The sequence below is a fragment of the Durio zibethinus genome, chromosome 14 (assembly GCF_047325235.1).
Source record: "Durio zibethinus cultivar Kanyao isolate XHJ-2024 chromosome 14, ASM4732523v1, whole genome shotgun sequence".
NCBI classification, from domain to species: Eukaryota; Viridiplantae; Streptophyta; class Magnoliopsida; order Malvales; family Malvaceae; genus Durio; species Durio zibethinus.
Genome location: NC_143175.1, coordinates 4,611,111 through 4,624,885, shown reverse-complemented (window position 1 = coordinate 4,624,885; position 13,775 = coordinate 4,611,111). Strand labels below are relative to the sequence as shown.

The following is a 13,775-nucleotide window of genomic DNA, read 5'->3' as shown; positions in this document are numbered from 1 at the left end:
GGACCTGAAAGGGTCCAGTGAGAAAATTTTGATCCCACTGCAATGGTTCTTTCCAGAAACAACCATACTCTTTCATCTTTTTTTCTTTTTTAACTTCGAAATTATAATGTACATCAAAAACATCCCTATCACTTAAATTCTTTTTTCATTTCGTTTTTTTTCATTTAAAAAATTTTATTAGTTTAATATAAATAAATAAAATTTTATAATTATATAATAAACTAATTAATAATTAAATAAATTTTTATAGTATTAATTTTAATTACTTTTCATTTTTTATGAATAAAATTATTGTTTAATATAAAAATATTTTTATATTTTTAATAATTTATTAATATAAAAAATATCAAATATATATTATAAATTTATTATATACAAATTTTAATTTAATATTTTTAATTATCACTTTTATTTTTTTACTATAATTCATTTCATTGTCATAATTATTTTTACATCCAAATATATATTTTATCATTAATTTTAATATTATCATTATAATATTTAATTTTATTATTATAATAATTAATCTCTTTTTCACTACTATTTTTAATCTTTCTTAAATCGATCTCTCCACTTCTTTATAAATGAGCCCTAATCCTAACCCCCACCAAACTTCTCGCTGCAACCAATTTTTTCTTGCAATTAAAAGTGCAAATGAACCACCCTCCTCTGCACCCTTCAAAGTCCCACTCTTTCTCGACTCAAACCAGCCATGGCACCCAACCAGCCATGGCTCGTTTTATTTCTTGTCTAATCTAACCACCACAGACCTAAACCCACGCCCATGGAGTGCTCATGGATGGGTTTTCGAAATTTTAGAGTTTGAAGCAAAATCTCTCAAGGTCTTAGTTCTTTTTAAGTCCTATACAACACAAATTTGCAGAAACTTAAACAAATAAAAAGGTACTTTTAAGTTTTTTGTTATTTCTTGCTTTCAATAATTTCTTCTTGATCTTTGATTGAGGTTGATTTTTTAGTGAATTCCTGTAAATCTATGATTTGTTTTCTGTTTTTTGGGCTTTATTTTGTTCATTTTTATTGAAATTTAAATGTTTGTGGATGAAAAAAACAAATTTCTTCTCATCAAGTCTATGAAAAAAAATGTAAATAGCCCCAATTGCAGATGAAAATGAGTAATTATAAATAAACTTATAGAACAGGAATAGGAGGAACGGTAGATCATGACAGTAGCTAGTTGTGTTTCTGATGCTATTGATCAATAAACGTTGGAAGTCGAATGAAAATATTATTCAATTCTTTTTCTTTTTTTTTTTGTATTTTACTCTAGCACAATGTTGCGGTTTCTTTTATAGGGGGTTCTCACTAGGGCTTTGCTGCTATGCTTTTTTTATGTTCTCAAGTCACGCCCTGGGCGGGCGCACCAGGCGCGAGTCCAGAGCCCGTGACACTCAGCTCTTTGATTGTCTAGTATTTTGTTGGGACATTGCATATCTTTTGGATTGGTTTCTTGGCTCTATACTTAGTAAGTTATTAGCATCTTAGGTTTGTATTAAGACTTCCCACTTGGTAGAACTTGCCTTAATTGTATTAATAACATATTTATTATTGCCTTTAGAAACTTTTGAGTCAAATTCCTTTTAGTATATCCTATGTTATTCCACATTAAATTTCACAAGAAGGAAAAGTTATAATGACTAAGGATAAAGATGTAATTTTATTGAAACCAACAAACTTTTCTTAGACCTTCAAGAGGAAAAGGTTTTAAGACTTTTAAATCTTAAGTTCATGTCTCATCGTATGTGAGTTTCATTAAAATTTGCATTGGTTTATTAATTTATGTTGTGTGTTTCTTAATTTTTAAAATGTATTAGGTTGATCATATATTTTTAATAATTTAACACTTATCTTTTAAAATTTGTAGGCATGAGTCACAATTTATTCAAGATATTGTTAAGCAGATTCAAAATAAGCTCTATCACACTGCTTTATACGTCCCTCCTTATTTGGTTGGAATAGATTCTCTTGTGACACGCATTAATCGGTGGATAGAAGAAGATGGATCAAATAACACTGGCATTGCAACAATTTGTGGAATTGGAGGGATTGGGAAGACAACCATTGCCAAAGTTGTTTTCAATCAAAACATCCAAAGATTTGAAGGTTATAGTTTCCTTTCAGATGTTAGAGAAACGACACAAGAGCGCAATGGCTTGGTTCGTTTGCAAAGACAACTTATTTCAGATATCCTAAAGGGAAAAGCAAACAAAATCTACAGTGCAGAGGATGGAATTCTTAAGATCAACGAAGCTGTATGTTGTAGAAGAGCTCTTATTGTTCTTGATGATGTTGATGATTTGGAAAACATAACTAAAATAATTGGAATGCGAATACCCTTTTTTCCAGGAAGTAAAATCATCCTAACCAGTAGGCGTCGACATCTGCTAAGCGGTCCTTTTATTACCCAGATGTTTGATTTGAAAGGATCGTCTAGTTATGGAGATTTATGCACAGTGTTTGAAGTAAAAGAATTAGCTTTCAATGAATCACTTCAACTTTTTAACTGGTATGCCTTCGGCCACAATTCTATAACTGAGAGTTTTATGGAGTATGCAAGCAATATAGTCAACTATTGTGCTGGGCTTCCATTAGCTCTTCAAGTTTTGGGTTCTTCTCTCTCTAGCAAAAGTATGAGTGTATGGAAAAGTGCATTGGGGAAATTGGAAGCAATCCCTGATAGCAAAATTCAAAAGATTCTACGAGTAAGCTATGATTCCCTTCAAGATGATCATGATAAAAATTTATTCCTTGACATAGCTTGCTTATTCATTGGGAAGGATAGAGATTATACAGCTACAATTTTGGATGGTTGTGGTTTCTATACAACAGTTGGAATTGAAAATCTCATAGGCAGGTCTTTCGTAATTATTAATGAAAAAAACAAGCTAATGATGCATCAAATGGTTAGAGATATGGGAAAGGAAATTATTCGCCAAGAATCTCTTGATCCTGGAAAACGCAGTAGGTTGTGGGATAAGGACGCGTTCGATGTAATAAGAGAAAAAATTGTAAGAGACTTTATTTTAATCTACTTGTTTCTTGTATGTATCTTTTTAACTTTTATCATACAACTGTTTTTTTTTCAATTTTTTTTAAGATACACTTTCTGATCCAGGGTTCAAAAACAATTAAGTCTCTCACTGTCGACTTACAAGGATTGCTAGAAAACAAGTCTAAACGGACAACTCCAGGTCTACATTTTGCAAAGCATTCAAAAAATCAATTTGTTATGTCAAATGAGGTTGATATAGAAACTGAAGCATTTGCAAAGATGCAGAGACTTAAACTACTTCAGTTGGATTATGTAAAACTTAAAGGAGACTTCAAAGACTTCCCCAAAGGTTTAATATGGTTGCGCTGGCATGGATTTCCTCTACAATCTCTTCCAACAGATTTTGATATTAAGAGGCTAGTTGTTCTTGACATGCGCAACAGTAACCTTAAACATTTTTGGAAGGATACCGAGGTATGATAAGTGATAACCACTAATTTCTCTTTCCTTTTTTATTTTTGAAGCAATAACACATTTCTAAAAAGAGTTTTTTTTTTTCTTTTTTACAGTGTCTTCCAAATCTAAAGATCCTTAATCTAAATCATTCACATGGCCTTCTCAAAACCCCAAACTTTTTAGGACTTCCAAGTCTTGAGAAGTTGATGCTCAAAGATTGCATAAAGTTGACTGAGGTTGATGAATCCATTGGTGAGCTAAAGGTACTTACTTTTTTTAGCCTTAAAGGTTGCAAAAACCTTATGAAACTTCCAAGAACAATTGGTTTGCTATTGTCTCTTGAAGTGCTTAGTTTATCTGGTTGCTCAAGACTTGATGATATTCCTAGAGAGTTGCAAAATATGAAATCATTAAGGGTGCTTAATTTAAATGAAACTGCCATATGTCAATCGAAATCGTGGATATCTTGGCTATCACTGAAAAGAAGCAAAGAATTGGGTTTCTTTTGGGCATCTTTACCATGCTCTCTGGCAAAGTTGAGTCTTGAAAGTTGCAAACTATCTTCTGATGTCATGCCCAATGATTTTAGCAGCTTACCTTCCTTGAAGTTTTTAAATTTAAGTAAAAATCCAATCCATAGCCTGCCGAAGAGCATTAGTAGCCTTACAAAGCTTAATGAACTTCGACTGACTTCTTGCTCAGAGCTCCAACTGATTCCAAAGATTCAAATATTCAATCCATTCACGGGGGTTTACGTGTCATCGTCTCCATTAACGGACGTGCTTTCAAGTTGGCAATGTCTAATGTCTTGGAAAAGGTGTTATATTTTCGGATGTGAAAAGCTAGCTGAGGTTGAAGGTGTGTTCAAGTTAGAACCAATTGAAAACTTTGAAGTGGAACAGATTAAAAACTTATTCAACATTGTTTCTATCGACAGCAATAAAGTGCAACTTTTTAACTACCTAACAGACATAAAAGTAGTTACGACCCCACAGGTCTTTTCCCCATCTCTCTTACGTTTTTATATCCTTTTTCATCTTTTGTTTGCTCATATTACTTGGTCAATATATTCCTAATTAACTAATAATTTTGATGGATCAGGTAGTACATGAATGCGGTATAACTAGCACTTTTATTTTAGGAAGTGAGGTTCCAATCTGGTTTGAGCATCGCACTAAAGGGCCTCGGATTGCTTTTTCTTTGCCCACACCATCTCATCCTGGTGAAAAGATGAGTTGCTTCAAGTTATGCATCGTTTTTTCCCTCGATAGTGATCAAATTTTCGAATTTCAACCAAGTCTTTCTATTTTTAATGAGACCAAGGAGATCAAGCAGCGTTATTTCTCTAATTTCATTGGAATTCCTGAAACCAAGAATAACACAATGTCATGGTTAATCCATTGGCCAACAATGGGCTTACATTTGGAAGGTGGCGATTTTGTGAGCTGCACAGTATCAAATTTTAATTTCAATGTTAGAGAATTTGGTGTTACATGTGAATCAGAAAACAACATCAGATATGAACATGACTTTCCACACTATATTCCAGGTATGGGTATGATAGCAAGGAATAGTAATTAATTTGTTTCTAATTTTTTGTCCAAAGTGAGAGTATTTGACATTTTAATTTTAATTTTAGCTTTTAATATCTATTAACTACAACGAACTATTAATTTTTTCCCTTTTACAAAAATAAAAAATAAAAGGGAAAATGTCCTAAATATAAGATATATGAGGAGTACTGGGTGTGAACAATATAATCAAAAATAAGTTTATATAATTTCAGGTTGAATTTTCAACGGTATATCTATACAAACTACCTTTTAATATTTTTGAAATTCACAGCATATAAAGATTAAGGATAATGGATTATACATTAATAAGAGTGGTTAATACAATTTACTTTAGTGATACTAAACTAGGGATATCTAAGTTTTAGAATTAATATTTGGATATGCATGATACTTGATTATCATTAAAGTTGATATATAAACAGCACATTCACATCTTTCAGGCAATGAACTTGTAATAAGAGAGATCGAGTTGGAACTAACTGATCACTTACTCAGTTTGAACTCCTATGAAAATGTTAAAGTGCAAATTTGCAATTATTCAGATGAATCAGAAATGGTTGCTTCCCCGCAGGTTCCCTTTTCACTTTTCCAAGTTTTTCACTTTATATATTGCCTTTATCTTTTTTTTTTTTTCTCTTACTCTCTTTTAGAACTTATTCTATAATTCAATGCTACAGGTATTACACGATTGTGGCATAATTACAGCTTCTAATCATGGAGCTAATGATATTCTAAATTATCAAGATGGCAGGCCTAAGATTTCAGTTACAGTGCCCCCAAACTCTAGTCAAAAGATCAGCTGGCTAAAATCGATTATCATTCTTGCTGCCAACAATGATGAGACATTTGAATTTTTGCCACGAATTGAAATCGTGAACGAGACGAAAGGTACAAAGTGGACCTATTCTAAACATTTTATTGGAATTCCGGAAACCAGCAACGATTTATATTGGTTAACTAGTTGGAGATTTAGGGGCGATGAACTAGAAGCTGGTGATCATATTAGCCTTACGGTGCTTTCAGATTCACGTGTACTACACTCTTGTATTGACCACGTATATGAATACGAGCCAGATGACAAGTGCAAGCAATTGATGTGTAAATGTTCTAGTTTCTTTTCTCGAGTTTTTTTTTATTTTTTCTTCAAATCCCAAAGAAACTTGTATAGGAAACAGAGTAAATGTTCTAGTTTCTTTTCTAGAGTTTTTTTTTTATTTTTTCTTCAAATCCCAAAGAAACTTGTATAGGATGCAGAGTTTAGTCAAATGCTGATTAATGTAGGATTCCGTTGGAGCAAATCAAATTTTTGGCTTAATCGGGGCTCGCTTAGCTTGGCTAGCGTAAAGGAGAATGGCCTTCTGTCGTATTTTCATCTGTTATTATTTCGTGTATGATACTGATATTGATATTTTCTCTTCATTGATAAAGAAACCTGGCAATGAGTCCCCTCTTGGCGTATTAAAGTTGAACGTTGATAGTTCTGTAAATGGGGTAAGGTGCTGATGGAGTTCTTGATGAGTTCAACCAAATGCATAGTTTATTGCAAATTTGGAGGCTGTTGTAACAATGTTTTTGGGATTCTCAATATTTCTGTTCCTATGCCTTAATAATCGAAACTGATTTTCTTGGGAAAATTATTATTGCGCTCAGCTTCATGATTAGCGGACACGTCCCAAGTGGTATTTCAGTTTTTGACCTTCAGCTCCACAATTCTTCCCTTCGTCAACAGCAAATCGGCAAAAGTCTAGGTTTGGGATTGAAATTTTTCTTATTTCATTTTTTTTTTTGCTTTCGAGTTTTGTTTCCTTAAAAACAAATTAATCAAAGAGTTAAAAACAAAATCATACTTATTATATACTCAAGTTATTTTACATTAAATCTATCCAATGATTGGAGTATTTGTCTAAACTCAAAGACACTTGATTCTTTAAAAGATTTGAACAAAAATATTAAATTTATGAGTGATAAAAATATAATACCTATTTAAAATTCAAGTCAAACCTTGGTTTTAATATTTAAGGCCTTAATTCAACTCAATCGATTTAACTCGATAATTATATATTATAAATATATAATATAAAATATACTTAATATTAATAAATAAATAATATTTAACTCGATGATTCAACTCGATAATTATATATTATAAATACGTAATATAAAATACATTTAATATTAATAAATAAATAATATCCAAGAATGTCCTCATTGTTAATAAAATAAAAAAACTCTCATTTCTTTGAAGTTTTTCAGATTTCAAAGAGAAAATAAAAATTTTATTTTACCTTATTTACCTTTACTTAATTACATTTTTAAACTACATAGACAACATTATTTGTCTTAAAAATATAGTAATTTTATATGTTGTTTTTCTATTCAATCTTTATAATTCAATAAAAACAATTTTTTAAGATAAAACGTAATTATTCTTAAAAATATAAAAAATTATTTTATAAAATTAAATAAAAATGACATTTTTATAAAAAAAAAAACAAAAATTTTTGTTTAAAATATGAAAAATTTTATTTTTTAAAATTTAACAAAAATGATATTTTAATATTAAAAATGCAATCTTTATTTAAAATATGAAAAAATTTTCAAAATTTAACAAAAATAACGTTTTTAAAATAAAAAAGTGATTTTTATTGAAAATATGTACAATGAAACCTAAAATACTTTTACTTAAATAATTTAATAAAATTATTAAATAAACAATTTACATGTTAAATAAATAAAATTTTAAATAATTTATTTATTCACATGTTACTCGCATAACTATTGTGAATATTATGTGTTATTCATTTCTCATCAAAAATAATATAATAAAATATTTTATTAGGTAATCTTATATTCTTCTAAACAAACATAGAAATCTTAAATTTTTTAAGATCAACAAAATTCAAAAATCACACATTTTCTTTCAATATATTTTTTTCGGAATTACTTTCTCCCAAAATCTAATAATTCAGGAAATAAATGGCACTAAAAAGTAGAGTAAATAAACTATAGCCTAATGAATAAGTATATTTGGTCAGAAGAAAATATGATTACATAAAATAGTTTCGATAATGTAAGATACCGGCATTTGGTTCAACTGGTTGGAATGTAAAATTCATGCTCAATAAACTTCATTCCTTGTAAGTAAATGTCACACAACTTTACCAAGTGAAAATCAATGTCATGTTTTTTTTTTCTTTAAAAACATATTGCCCCTTTGCAAAATCTATGAAAAGAACAAACAGCATTTGCTATCCATCTCAACTGCAAAGTTCATCACATCTAATTTAGCGCCAAAAGGAAATGTCAAAAAAAGAGAGATGGATCCCATATATTATACAAAGAAATGGAAATAAGATCACAAAACTAATCAATGATATATGCCAAGAGGAAATTTTGCAAAAAGAGAAAAAGATTCCAAAGATTAAACAAGGAAATGAAATTAAGACCATAAATCTAATCAAATGGTATATCTAATACATACTAAATCAGAATTCACACAAGTCAACAGCTTTGCTCAGATAAGTAGGATCCAATTATATTTTTGGCCATTTATTACTGCATAACAGTTTATACGGAAAAGAAAATCAAGCAAATACATATTTTCAATCACTCCACCCAATTCCTACTACAGGAAGAAGAAAATTCAAACAGATTCATCTTCGTCATTTCTACCTCTCTTGTATAAATTATAACAGGTTAAATAAATGAAGAATTGTAGTGCTGAGGGCCAAAAACTAAAATACTACTTGGGATGTGTCCGTTAATCATGAAGCTGAGGGCCATAATTAAGGCTAGCTTTTTCTCTAACTCTGTATTTTATTTTTTTTTTCAATATAATATTTAGTTCAGCTCAGCATTAAGCTTGAAAGTGACTTTTGCGTTAAAAATTTGCTGTCGACTAAATCTCATTGTCAAAGAACAAAAAAATTGACTTTTTTGAGCAAAGGTTTAATTTGTAAATACAAATAAAAAAACTCCTAACAGATGGATGAAAATAAGAGATAGGACTTTAAGTACTTATACTCATATTGGAATATAGAAATGTTATCTCTTAACGGAAATTGTATGATCTGACTGAATTAAACTTTAATTTTTCTAAATTTTTATTATTTTACACATATCTTTTTGAACATTTTAATTCACCGCATCATTTTTCACAACAATACCAAATATTTAAAATTCTTAAAAGTTTTTAAGCACAATAGAAATGCTAAACTAAGACCTCCTTTAGCATTTCTATTGAAAATAATTTTTACTTTCAAAAGCTGCTTTTCACTCAAATGAAGTGCTAAACAACAAAATATTTTGACCTAGATATTTTCCCTTTTTTCTTTCAGTATTCCAATATCAGACCATGACTTTGCTTTTGTTTTTCTTGACCTGAACATCACTTATCTTTTGCAAATGAGTGGATCCAAATTAATTATATACTTTTTGCCCGTCTCTTACTCCACACCAATTTATACGAAAAAGAAAATCAAGCAAATACATTTCCAATGTATTGCGGGTCAATCCCTCCACTAGTCCAAACCAATTGATCGTACAACTGGGAGAAGAAAATTGAAACAAATTTATTTTCCAACCATAAGAAAATTGAAAAAAAATCTTTTGTCGATAAGATTTTCTTTTTGCCAACCACAAGATGTTGATTGTGTTTGTGTTGCATTAAGAAACACCCATCTGATGTAGGGACTGCCTGTATGCAGAGAAAAAAAAATGAAAAAGATCAAGTACGGAAGCCAAGAGATCTTTTCCGACTATTAATGATTCAAAATAATCTTTGGCAAAAAAAAAAAAATCTAATGGACAAAAGAATATCAACTATTAATGAATTATATAATAGAAAAGTATAATTGGAAGTTGGACAAACTGAGAAAAGGAGGAATTAAATGTCCACTCTAGTTATATCTTTTCCAACAAATTTGGTGGACGTCTGGAAATAAATTTGTTTCAATTTTCTTCTCCCAGTTGTGAGTTGTGGTCTGGTGGAGGGATTGACCCGCTTTGCTTGATTTTCTTTTTCGTATAAAATGGTGTGGAGTAAGAGACTGGAAAAAGTATTTGGATATCACTCATTTGAAAATGATAAGTCATGTTCATGTCAAGAAAAAGAAAAACAAAGTCATGGTCTGAGATTAATGGAATATTGAAAAAAAAAAAAAAAAAAGAGCAGAAGTCTAGGTCTGATCTCTGAGATCGGAAATTTTTTCTTTCATTTATTGCTTTCAAGTTTTGTATTCTCAAAATCTAATATATTAATTTTGTAGAGAATGAAAGAAAGAGATGGTGTTCACGTGGCATCTTATTCTTTCTCTATCTTTTTTTTTTTTTTAATTTTATTTTTATTAAATCTATTTATCATTTCTTTTATTTTAAAATTTTTTTAATTTAATTTTTTATGAGATAAATTTTATAAAAAAGAGTGAATGAAAGTATATATGATAAAATAATTCATATTCAACTAGTTTTAATTCGCACCAATCTAATATAAGTGCATTTTTTTAAAAAAAATTGAGATTGGATTGATGATTTTTTTTTTTTTTTTTGAAAATGAGATTGAGTTGAAGATAGATTTAAGGTGTTCTATTTTGTTTTAGGTGTTCCCATGATACCTCCCTCTTTTGTTTTGTTTTTTAAAATTTTTTCTTTTTTTTGGATTTCTTTTTTCTTTTTACTTATATTCCATAAGTTCTATAATAATAAAAAAATCAATTGAGATAGAAGTGATAAAATAATTTGCATCCAATAAATTTTGACTTATATTAATAAAGAGTTCAAAAAAATCATACTGACTTTGTTATATATAAATATAATAGCACTTCATTTTTTCTGCATGATACTTGATTGTCATTAACGTTGATATATAAACAACACATTCACATCTCTCAGGCAATAAACTTGTAACACGAAATATGAGTTGGAACTAACTGAAGACTTACTAAATTTGGGCTCCTATGAAAATGTTAAAGTGTAAATTTGCAATTTTTCAGATGAATCAGAAATGGTTGCTTCCCCAGAGATTCCCTTTTCATTTTCCAAGTTTTTCACTTTTTATATTACCACTTTTGTTTTGTTTTTGTTTTTTTTTTTTTTTATAACTTATTCTACAATTCAATGCTACAGGTATTACACGATTGTGGCATAATTACTGCTTCTGTTCCTGAAATTAATGACATTCCATATTATGGGGCTGGCAGGCCTCCTAAGGTTTCAATTACAGTGCCCCCAAACTCTATTCAAAAGATTAGCTGGGCAAAATCAATTATCTTTCTTGTTGCCAACAATGATGAAACATTTGAATTCTTACTACGAATTGAAATCGTGAACGAGACCAAAGGTACAAAGTGGACTTATTCTAAACATTTTATTGGAATTCCGGAAACAAACAACACCTTATATTGCTTAACTAGTTGCAAATTTAGGGGTGATGAACTACAAGCTGGTGATCATATTAGCCAGCCTTACGCTGCTTTCGGATTTACGTGAACTACAATCTGGTATTGACCTCGTATATGATTATGAGCCAGATGACAAGTGTAACTCTCTTGATCAGTTGCTATGGATGAGTAAATGTTCTAGTTTATTTGCTTTGGCTTTTATTTATACTTTCTTCAAAACCCGAAGAAACTTGTATAGGATGCAGAGTTTAGTCAAAGAGTAATTAATGTATAGGATTAATCAAATTTCTGGTTCAATCGAGACTTGCTTGGCTTTGGTGGCATAAAGGAATGGCCTTCTGTCTTATCTTCATCTCTGATATGTTTTTTTTCATTTATGCTAATGGTATTGATATTTTCTCTTCATCGATAAAGACAACCCTGCAATGAGTATCCTCCTTTTGGTGTATTAAAGTTCAAAGTTGATGGTTCTGTAAGTGGGGTAGGGATCTGATGGAGTTTTCGATGAGTTCAACCAAAAGCATAGTTTATTGCAAATTAATTTGTGACATGTGCAATACACAGATTACTTTTATTTATTTAAATATATGTATAGACACATAAATAAATAGTATTTAATTTACATGTATAATGTATATATAAAGTACATATAATAGTTTTGGGTTAATTTGTTAAAAGTGAGATAGTTATGAAAATGTGTAAATGTTTATTATAATTCAAAATATAGTAGTAGTAATAGTAATAACTATATACTTTTTTTCATTTGCATAATCCAATTTTCATTTAAAATAGAAATAATACAAACATGTTAAATAAAAATTTCAAAAAATTTCATTTTCCCAAAAGAATATAAAATATTATGATTCATTATTTATCAATTGTGTAACACTTGAGCAAAAATATCCACAAGTTCAAAATCAACATAGAGCAAAAAATAGATAGATATGAATTTAATATTGTTAAAGGAAACAATAGAAAGACGTTACAACTTAACTAAAAGCTGTAACAAAGAAGAGATTTGATAATTGTAGATTAAAATATTTATCTTTAAAAGATTAATTTGATGCAAAGGTAAATACAAAACATCTTAGAAAGTGTATCGGAACCTTAATTTAATGAGAAAATTATAGTTACCTACGATTTTCATTAAAAATGAGGGATTATTAATAAATCATAAGTGATAAAATAAAAAAAAATAAATTAATAGATTTATGTGATTTTAAATTGAAAAAGAGTATCTTTTATTTTAAATTAAAAAACAAAATAATTACTAATATTCCTAATGAATTTTACAACTGCGTAAGAAATAGTGATTTAAGAGATGTCTTATATATTATTTAAATTAATATAAAACTATTATATAAATTGAAAGAAATGGATAAATATATTTTTAAATATTAAAAGCATTTAAAAATTGAATAATCAAATGAAAATATTTAAATGATATTATAACTATCTAGTGAAAAAAATGCAAATTAAAGTAGTTTATTGTTCATTTAAAAAAAAAACATATCATATATATATAGCTAATGTTTTCTTTTAACTTAAAAAATCATAAATTTGACATTAATATATATATATATATAGCAATTGTATCATTCTCTTAGTCAAGAATTTCAACATAGAAGAATAACAAAGTTTACCTCTTTCCCTATTGTAACATGTTTATGTAGAAGCTTTCATTGAAAAAAAGAAAAGATGTTTTTACCTCATCACTTATATCCTTAACATAGTTTCCTTTTCAACCTAAATCACAACCATAAAAAAGAGGACATTAAGAAGAGAAGCAATGGATGAATGAAAATGAAATGAAAATTGAAAGTACAAAAATAAATTAAAGAAAATAAAAGTTTACAAGATTGGGCTATCTGAGACACATTAGGTCAATTTACTGCACTCATGAAGAAGTTATAAGAAGTGACCTATTTTAAGTAAATATTTGGTCAAAGTTACAAACCTTTTCACATGATTTACTGAAAACTTAAAAAGCCAAAAAAAGGTAAATGATAATATCATAAATAATGTGTAGGGATAAAAGTATTGAGTTTAATTAATGAAAGAAAACTTTTAAAGAATAAATTTTGAAATTGTTAAAAGGTGTGGTAGAGCATCCATGATTAAAACATCCTAAAAATCCATCCATTGGATATGCAAAACCCTTTTAAAATCCCCTTACGCCTCAAAGCAAGAGTAATTGGATCATATTGGAACATTGAAATATGCTCAAGTTTAGGTCTGAAATTGGAAATTGGAATTTTTTTTTTAATTTCATTTCTTTTGAAATAAAAAAAAATTCCAATATCAGACCATGACTTTGCTTTTGTTTTTCTTGACCTG

General features: G+C 28.9%; 1 protein-coding gene and 1 pseudogene across 3 annotated transcripts; both read left to right on the top strand.

Moving 5' to 3' along the window:
• The first annotated feature begins 571 nt into the window (after positions 1-571).
• LOC149514975 (disease resistance protein RPS6-like) lies at positions 572-6,735 on the top strand. 3 transcript variants are annotated; one of them, XM_089743268.1, is made up of 8 exons: positions 572-903; positions 1,883-2,270; positions 2,365-3,026; positions 3,134-3,484; positions 3,580-4,461; positions 4,568-5,015; positions 5,481-5,611; positions 5,718-6,735. In XM_089743268.1, the coding sequence occupies exons 3-8, from the start codon at positions 2,427-2,429 to the stop codon at positions 6,285-6,287; spliced, it is 2,982 nt and encodes a 993-aa protein (XP_089599394.1). In that variant the 5' UTR covers positions 572-903; positions 1,883-2,270; positions 2,365-2,426; the 3' UTR covers positions 6,288-6,735. The 3 variants fall into 3 exon arrangements, with proteins under 3 accessions (XP_089599394.1, XP_089599393.1, XP_089599392.1); XM_089743267.1 differs by having other exon boundaries at positions 1,978-3,026; XM_089743266.1 differs by having other exon boundaries at positions 1,883-3,026.
• Positions 6,391-11,701, top strand: LOC149514974 (uncharacterized; annotated as a pseudogene).
• Positions 11,702-13,775: the final 2,074 nt, after the last annotated feature.

Coding starts and splice junctions, on each gene's coding strand:
- LOC149514975 (XM_089743267.1), top strand. CDS start 2,343: ATGCGAATACCCTTTTTTCCAGGAAGTAAAATCATCCTAACCAGTAGG. Junction 4,462..4,567: donor AAGTAGTTACGACCCCACAG/GTCTTTTCCCCA, acceptor TTGATGGATCAG/GTAGTACATGAATGCGGTAT. Junction 5,016..5,480: donor CTTTCCACACTATATTCCAG/GTATGGGTATGA, acceptor CACATCTTTCAG/GCAATGAACTTGTAATAAGA.